The 9,347-nt window shown below is 46.4% G+C and overlaps 1 protein-coding gene across 1 annotated transcript in view; it reads right to left on the bottom strand.

The window, feature by feature from the left end:
* Window positions 1–8,779, bottom strand: part of RAB11B (RAB11B, member RAS oncogene family) — a 21,729-nt gene extending 12,950 nt beyond the window's left edge. Inside the window, exons 1-2 of the mRNA XM_025206616.1 lie at window positions 8,236–8,779; window positions 2,442–2,637 (exon numbers count right to left, since the gene is read on the bottom strand). Coding sequence (XP_025062401.1) covers window positions 2,442–2,637; window positions 8,236–8,239 — 200 coding nt within the window. The 5' untranslated portion in view covers window positions 8,240–8,779. The remainder of the gene's footprint in view (window positions 1–2,441; window positions 2,638–8,235) is intronic.
* Between the last annotated feature and the right edge of the window lie 568 nt (window positions 8,780–9,347).

The following is a 9,347-nucleotide window of genomic DNA, read 5'->3' as shown; positions in this document are numbered from 1 at the left end:
CCTGCCACTGTGCAGACTCCCAGGGAAGGAATAAGGTATGTGTGCCCTCGGATAAGTGTGCGGGATGAGGGCAGTCTGCCACTGCTGCTGCGGACTGGGGTACAAGGTGGGCTGCAGACACCCTGGAATTAGCCAGAGCCCCCACGATTCGTCCCTTGCCAGCACCGCCGCCTACCCTGACCCAACCCCCCCCACCAGGAAGAGCCCAGCAGCACTCCCAGCCTCAGCAGCAGCCCACCCTCACCCCACGCACAGATCTGGAGGGCACACGTTCCCCGTGTCTCCCTCAGGGGTGCACACAGTGGCAGAAGCCCCCCCAACCCCCCCCCCCCCAAAACACGCCGCTCGTGACTCCATCCCATGCCCAGCTAAGGCAGCACCTGCGACAGCCCCACTCCTTCTCTCACGGGGGGACCTCGATCTGCCCCCGCCATGCCCCTTCCCTCCTCCACAGACTTACTGGCTCTCCAAGCTGCCAGACTGCACTCCTGGCCACATGCATGTGGCATTTAAAATCGCCAATATTATCAGCCACATCGGCCAAAAAAAAAAAAAAAAAAAAAAAAAAGCCGATTGCTGATAATGTCTTTTTTCCTTTTATCTGTGCTCATAAGATATGGACTGATGCATCTGTGCACCTCTAATTATCAGAGGTACTGTACAATCATAGTCCCAAAGACTTAAAAACACATTTGTGGTTGCTCAATAACCCTAACAATCAGACACAAGAATCAAGTTGGATAGTCAAATCCCCACCTTTTAAAAGTTTTTTGGCCAAACATCAGAACCAGATGATACAACACCCATTTATTAACAGAGAGTAGGGATGTAAATGGTTAAAACAACAATTATGTTTATACCATATGCCACTTACCTTTTAGTGATTTCCACCAGGAATGACCCCAGCCCCTTATGTCTTCTCCACGTGCCCAGCATTGTGTGGGCCCCAAACTGCTGCAAGGAGCCACAGGCAGGGGCAGCGGGTGCAGCAGAGCCAAGTGCTGCCCAGCTGCAACTTCCCTGTGTCCCCACAAATGGGCTGGGGTTGCAGACTTCTCCTGCACCCAGATCCCACCACCACAGGGAGGGAGGGAGGTGCTGGTCCCTCCCACAGGGGTCAGCCAGGGCCTTCCTACTGCAGCAGCAGGACTCCCAATCCCACAGAAGGTCTGCCTGGCTCCCCCACAGCAGTGGGGCCATGGCAAGGTGACCAGCTACCCACACCTCCTGCCATGTTTATGCCGCCACGGTCCAGGACATTCCTGGGGGGCAGTGCATAGCAGGGCTGCACAACAGGGATCCTGGAGGGAGCATCAGGGCTGCAACAGGAGCCTCAGGAACACCCAGGGGCTGCAGTCACCACATGAGGGGCTGGCAGCAACCCCTTACACCTAGCGTCACCCACTGCAGCTGCCATGACACCTCCTCAGGTGGAGCCAGCCATGTGCTCAGACCCATCGCAGGGCTGGATCAGACCCCATGTGGCCCCAGTGCCAGCAGCAGGAAGGGGAAGGATGCAGTGCACCCTGTGGATGCTGCCCCACTGGGACCAGACTCCGGCTTGCCTAGGGAGGGCCTGGCCCAGCAGCATAGAGGAGCCCCCCAGGTCAGGGCCACAGTGGCATGAATGTAGCAGGAGGCACAGGGAGCCCGTCATCTAGCCTGGGCCCCGCTGCTGCGGTGGGCTTGGGAGTCTCGCTACTGTGGCAGGAAGGCCCTGTGCAACCCCCGGGGGGTCCCAGCACCTCCCTCCCTCTCCTTGGGATCTGGCCACAGGTGAGGTCCACAGCCACAACCCCTGCCCATGAGAGCGAGGGGAAGCTGCAGCTCCTCAGCTGGGCAGTACCCCCTAGCAAGTCGGCCACATTTGCCACCCCCAGCCCACGGCTCCACGCCAGCGGTGTAGGGCCCGCACAGCACTGGGCACACAGTGAAGACATAAGTGGCTGGGGCCACGGCCATCCTGCTAGATGTCACTAAACTAGGCATGTGCTATCAGTTAACCATTTAATTAAAGGAGGTTAAAGGGATAGGTTTGAAGAAGAACAAAAAAAAAAAAAAAAAAAAAAAAAAAGATATTTACATCCCTAATGGAGACCAATAATATAAACATTCATGGTTTGAAGGCAACTCATCAAGGCAGCAAAAGAGTAAGAATTTTTTGGGATTTCAGATTTACCTCATGGGAGGAAAAAAAAGGAAAGAAATAAAGAAACAAGCTACTTTTGCTTTGTTGGAATGAGACTTTTAAAAGTTCTTCTTTGCATCCGTCTAGATCTTGTCAAGACTTAAAACTATTCCCTTTATGATGCAGGCAGATTAGGGGTGTGGCTTTAAACCTGAGATCTTTTTTCAAGCATCACTACCAATAGTAGAAGTGGTGCTAGCAACCTGAAAAGAAAGAATGAAAGAAAGAAAATGTGGTGCAAAGTAGTGCTTACGCTGAGGTGATGGCACGGTATCGTTCCTGCCCTGCAGTGTCCCAGATCTGTGCTTTTATCGTCTTCCCATCCACCTGGATGCTCCTGGTGGCAAATTCCACCCCAATGGTGCTCTTACTCTCCAGGTTGAACTCATTGCGTGTGAAACGTGAGAGGAGATTACTCTTCCCAACCCCAGAGTCTCCAATCAACACAACTGAAAACAAACAAACAAAAAACCCACTGTTTCCAAATTTCTTACATTAAGATATTGAGGGAGTTACCTACTCAATCTCTCATAGCAGGAGAAGAAGTTTATCACGTGAAGCATCAAAAAAACCCCTTAAACCAAGGAACTGCCCACTGTCTGCATCAGTGGTGGCTTCTGAGCCAGAGCCATTAACACTGGTACCGCTCCCCCATTGCCAAATTCCAACACCCGTTGACAGCCCTGCAGGCTGGATGACAGCCTGGCGTGCCACATTACTACAGTGCAAGCGTCTGCCCCACAGCTAGGTCCAGCACACATGGGTCTCTCCACAACCAGATCCAGCATGCCAGATCCAGCCCCACACTACTCATCCAATCCCCAGGACCAGAAGGCTGAGCAACACTGATCTGTACAAATCAGTTTTTCTTTTGTTACAAGAGTCCTTAAAGTAAATGATTATTTGCAATCTGATTAGCGCATCACGCAATACATGTTTCATTCTAATAACATTCCTGATCCATAGGGACAAAGGAAATTCACATAAAGGTCAGTAATACAAAAAGGAGTCCATACAATCAAACGTTTGCCTTTATGAACAAGATCCGAAATAGACCCACTTTCCACTTTAGAAGTTAATCGGAAAAGACAGTTTCTAGTAGGCTTTACTGTTAACCGTGAAAGACTGGGAGAAACCCCTGACTCTACAGAGCAATGTGCCAAACAAACAGAGAAATTACATAAGTAGCACTGAAGATATATTTACCACAGTCCACAAGTTTTATCAATTTTGCTAAAGAAAATTACAGCATGAAAAAAAAAAATGTATTGGCACAAAGACTTTAGTACACATGCAACGTTACAATAACGGAGATTATCCGAGGTAATCATGCTAGCAGCATCCTGGATCAAACCAAAGGGAACAACAAGCACTCTCAGCGAATGGTTTTTAACTCTGGAATGCACTTCCTGTTCCTGTTCACTTCAGCACAGATCTGTTGATCTTCCTACCTTATAATAAGACCTGTTTTTACAGACATTTCCTGAAGGCAAGCATGGATGAGCTGCAGGTGGGGGGCAGCACTGGTTTTAGAGAAATCCAGGGCATGAAGCACTCAGTTTGTAAGAATGTACTCCCAGTCCACAGGATGGACGCCATTTGAAAAAACTAACTACTGCTCAGGCTTGAAATCTTTAGCTATTCTTCACAGCTCTACTACAAGCACTTTACAGCTTTACCAGCACTTATGCTGTTTCCTCAAACCAATTTAGCTATCTTAAGAACATAATTCCTTGAACATAACTTCTCTCTGGTATACTTCCTTTCTTCTCATTATAGTGTGCTAGTTTACCTTGGACGTTTAGGGCATTTACAGACGTGCTCCATGAGGTCCCGGGGGGGCAGCACTGTAATTAAAGCACGCGGAGCATCACGTGCATCCGTGTCCCCATGCTGAAAAATGGCAGCAGGGGAACTAACTAACTAAAGGTCAAACGAGCTTTACACATGACACCGGAGTCTGCTGGAGCATGGTAATTCCCGTGCTCCAGCAGACTTGATTAATCAAGTCTGCTCCAACGTGCTGCAATTACAGTGCGCTGGAGTAGCCTCCCTGAATGTGTGTATGAGCCCTTAAAGAGCAATCACTACAGCATCTGTGTACTAAACATAGTACAATAGGTGGACCGAATAATTAACCAAGGATGTTTGTTGGGTAAACTATTTATTTCTCACATTCCTGTGTTTTGGTATTAAATCGTAAGTTTTACATGGGGATCAAAAACTGGTCTGAGAAGCGCATGCACCAACTCCCTTCATGGCCTGTTTCATATCTTGGGATCCCACAGAGACCATATTAGCAAATTAACACAGTTGTTTTGGAGACAGAATAATAAGCCTGTTCCTGAAGTTAATCTATGCTCAGACAATAAATGACTCCGAAGTCTGAGACCAAAAGGCAAGTCAAAGCAGAAAATAATTATGTTATATACCCACTTCGGCTCATTCCATGCAAAAGAAAGGCAGCTGTATGCTGGATAAACCAAATTACTCATTGGGCACTTGGTTCAAGCTAAAGCAGAACGGAATGCAATAGTCCAGTCTAGAAGTGGACTCCTTTTACCACGCGACTTCATAGATTACTCTTGGGAGGTCCTCATTCACGAGATAATGGAAACCAGCTTTTCTCTGGCAGTGGGAGATGCAGTTACTGACACCAAACTGACAAAAAGATAAGTTTCAGATACTGCATCAGACTGCTCCAGTACAAAACACTGAAACCTGGCTAGTCAAAATCCAAAAGGCCTACCAACAAATAGCCTGGCCATATGAACGCACATTCCAATAGCAGGGCTGGAAAGGCGATCATGATACTTGAAAAAAGAAAAAAGAATCTAAGTATCTGGATAAGAAAATCCATTTTTTCCTTATAGTTTTGCAATTAATATTTCAATGCTTTTTTTTTTCCAGTTGCACTAATTTGAACACAATAAACAATACTAGAGCAAGTTTCCAGTGCGAACTTTTACAAATATACCCAACTTTAAAAAAAAAAATGAACACAAGGCTGCCAAATTTGTGATGGATGATATAAAGTGTTTTTATTATTAATAAGCCTACCTTTATTACAGAAACTTAAATTCCAATTAGATTGGTCTATGCAATTTAATAAAAGCTGGAAGCAAAAAGCATACCAAACAACCAATAGTTTCTTGACAGTCAGCACTTCATGGCTTATACAATCTGAATATTTTTTAAACATTTTTTCTGCTAACAAACACTTTTCTTGTAAGGAAAAAATAAATTTGAAGTTTGCAGCTTGATGACTACAGTATGTTACCTCAGGGACTTTTAGGGGCTATTATAAAATATTAAAGACAATATAATCAGCTCTAAAAAGACCGACCTCAAAATTTTTTTTGCACCATTTATAACTCAAAGCAAAAGGCTATTTTTTTTAAACTGTCCACAGTGCCCAACACCCCCAATTCATTAGAAGCCAGAGTCAGTTCTTTCAGCTTTGTATATGAACAAGAGTTTCAAGAATGACCCTTACTTGCAGTTTTAATTATTTCCTTCCTCCTGATGCACAGACTCCAGCTTGTTCTTCTATTGCAGGGCTGTCCAACTTCTAACCAGCCAGGGGCCAAATGTTCCATGGACCACACACCTGTGGGCTGCAGCGCAGTGCCACCTGCTAGGCCACAAATGGCCAGGCCAGTTGCCTCCCTTCCCCACACCACATACATGCACCCACTCCCACTGTTACACTGTGCACCTGCCACTTCCAGCTCAGCTTCCAGGGCTCCCGTGCGCTGTGCTGCACTGCTGCGACCCTGGGGCACAGCCAGGCAGCACAAGCCAGAAGACCCTGTGGCAGCTGGAGCAATGGGGAGAGCAACAGCTGGGCAGAGCCCAGTTGGACAGCTGTGTCCTACAGCTGGCTGTGCTCGGCAGTGCTGACTGTGGATAACATTGTTTTGGTAAATAAAAAACCCAAAGAGATCTGACTGTGAAGATGCTCAGACAGGGAAGCTGGTAGCAAGGACATGAACTTAAAAAATAATTTAAAAAAAAGGGGGGGGCGCTAATTACCTCACATAATCTTAATGCAGGGCTGTCCCACTTCTGTGGCTGGGGGCCACAGCCCCCCTGCACCTCTCCCTACGGCACCGTGTGCTTAAGCAGCTCTTTGCGCTACACTGTGCACCTAGGTAGACAGTACACCCCTCCAAGTATGCAGCACCCCACACCACCTGGCCAGTTCACCAGCCACAGGCTGCACCTACTACGCTATACTTCCCCCTGAGAATCCGGAAGGAAATGCCATGCCCTTGGCTGCTCTTGTGGCCAGGGTGATGGGGAGAAGGGAACCAAATGGAAGCCTGAAGGCAACAGATTAACCCCTCACATGCTGCACATGGCCTTTGGGCTGACAATTTGGCAGCCCTTCCCCCAAGCATGATATAAACTTAAAATTAGCTAATATCAAGTCTGTTTTGTAGGGTATAAGACCTTTATGTCGCTATCTCTTCTACATTCCTACCAAAGACAACCACTGCCATATATATAAGATGACCACTGACTCGAGTCTTGTCTTCCACGTAAGGAGCCTAAAAACTGCTGTGTAGCAACAGACCACATAAAACTTCCTCGTCTATTTGATTCTTCGTATGCATATTTCTTTAGCAGATACCGCTCACTACACGAAAAGTCTACTTTACATGTAGTAACATGCAAACAATCCTTTCTTGACATGCTACTCTCCCAACGTCATCTTTTTTAGACTATGTAGCTGCTAGAACAGAGATAGAGAACTCATAAAGCTGCAAAAGGAGTCAGAAGCCAAACAAAAAATATCACTTGACCATTTTTTCAGTGTACCCCTTGCTATTTAGTGCTGGCAGGAAGAAAAGAAGGAAGATGGTTTTGTCCATCACTGTATTACTGCCAGAAACAGACCATGCAGAATCCCCAGTTGTTCTCATATAATTACAACCAGCTACATGACTCCTTGTGAGATCCCCAAAGTCCTGCTGCTGGAAAGGAGAAAGTTAACTCCACGACAAGGAGATATAAAGCAAACTTTCCCATGTTATTATTTAAGCACTAACCTGGCATATGGGAGACAGCCCCCCACTTCTAAGTCCCCAATTCATCTAGATAAGACAAGGTTTCTCCTCCCACACCTTTCATTTATGCCAATTATGGCAAATACTTAGTAGTACAAATAAAGAAATAATGATCCCTGCCCAAGGAGTTTAATATCAGATCTCAATTTAGATTTTAAAACGTTACTTTTTACAGTAAGAGACAAGGATTTCTTAAAGTAATATCTTTTATTGGACTAACTGTATAGTTGCCTCTTGCTTAATTCCTGGACGATCGCAGGTACAACATCACTAACACTACCTTAAGATTTTATAGTGTCATGGTTCTTTAGAAAGAGCTAGTACGTGCATACATACATATACACACATGCACGCAATTTTTATATAAAAGTAACTTGTTTAATCATTCCTGAAAGGAAAAGAATTATAAAAAAATATCAGACTTTTAAGTTTCAGGACACTAAGTTAGTTGGAAGGTTAATAGTGGATAGTTGATCTAGACAGGATTTAGTACCACAACCTGGCAGCTTCACACAGAAGCCAGCTACATGTAATTTAAGGGAGGTGGGGAAGAAAAAACATTTTTTCAATAATCAGCTACTCTTAGGACTGGAGAGTTTGCTCTCATTGGGCTCCTATACATATGCAAGGAGCTGGCTCCGATGTGCTGGAAATCCTGGATTAATCGAGTCTGCTGGAGAGCAGAAATTACCACGCTCCAGCAGACTCTAGCATCATGCGCATGTGTCTCCGCGCTGAAAAATGGTGGTGGAGTGCTTTTAGCTCGAAGTGCCCTGCCGCCATTTTTCAGCATGGGGGATGCTGACATGATGCTTGGGCACTTCTAATTAGCACGGCTTGCTTGGGATGGGGGTGGGGGGTGGGGGATGGGGCCGCTTTATTCGGCACGTGTAAAAATGTCCATGGATACTAAACATGAAAGCAGCAGCAGCAGGGGTGGAGGTTTCAAATTTTAGGACATCTATTGTTTCTCACCCATGGGTTGTTTATCATTGATTGTAGGCCGTCCTGAACCCAAGTGGGGCAGAAAACAAACCTAAATAATAAATACATTATAAAACGAGTAGGCCATGCAGGACACTATATCTGAAGTGAATATCGAAGTAGGAGAGACAGTGAAGTATTCATTTTGGAAGAACAACTGCTCATTCCTATTACCGACAGCCAAATTCACATGCATAATCCTAACTACAGCCGTTCGCTTGAGTAACTGCAGCGACCGGCACATGGAGATGCTGTCACCACTCGCCTTATTTTGCTAGAACAGTGAATGCTACTGAGGACACGGCACTGCTGACCATCAGCATTTCCGTCTCACAGGAAGCTCCTGTTCGCCGTGCTAAACAACATGGAGCACGCAAAGCCAAAGACTAGGGCTCCTACCACTGTACAGCTAGTGCTGGGGAGTTTGCCAAGCAGGTTATTTTAAGGAAAAAGCTTGATAAAAAAAAAAAAAGATTCTTTAGAACTTCAGAGCATCCACCTCAAATGCTTTCTGGACCTCAGACAGGATGACCGTCAGTCTCTAAAAAAGAATAAAGCCAACACTATAAATGACTACAGGCGTCAGAAAATAAATTAACTCCACATTAAAAATATCTATCATTAAAAAGGCAATTCCAGTTTATCACTGTCCGACGGTGGGAACGCTGCAAGTGTACGTGGATGGGGGCATGGAAGTAACTCCTGGAAGCCCAAGGTAAGGTCGGCAAGGGTTTTTTTTCTATGCTAGACCCCATTTTTAGCGACCGTCTTTGGTTTAACCACTTTGGCAGAAAGTCCCACACTTAGCCCAAGGTCACTTTCTGCACCATCGGGACAAGTGCCGAAATGCGGCTTTTGAATTCACTCGCTACTGAAACGTGCATTTGTTTCCTTGAAACCGCGTCCCTGCGCTGGGACGAGGGCGACCCTGGCAGTGAGTGCCGCGCTCCTCTTCTCTCTCCTCCCAGCCCTCAGAGAGGAGCTTCTTCCGCAGCAACTCGCAGGCGGTTTTCCTCCGAAGTTGTTGGGAAAAAGCCCCAGGGAGGCGGGGCGGGAGCTGGGGACGCTCGGGCAGGCCCAGGTGCGTGAAGCAGGGCTGCGCT

This window comes from Alligator sinensis, unplaced genomic scaffold, assembly GCF_000455745.1.
Source record: "Alligator sinensis unplaced genomic scaffold, ASM45574v1 scaffold103_2, whole genome shotgun sequence".
Taxonomy (NCBI): domain Eukaryota; kingdom Metazoa; phylum Chordata; order Crocodylia; family Alligatoridae; genus Alligator; species Alligator sinensis.
Note: the sequence above shows the minus strand (reverse complement) of the source record. Positions and strands in the feature narration are given on the sequence as shown.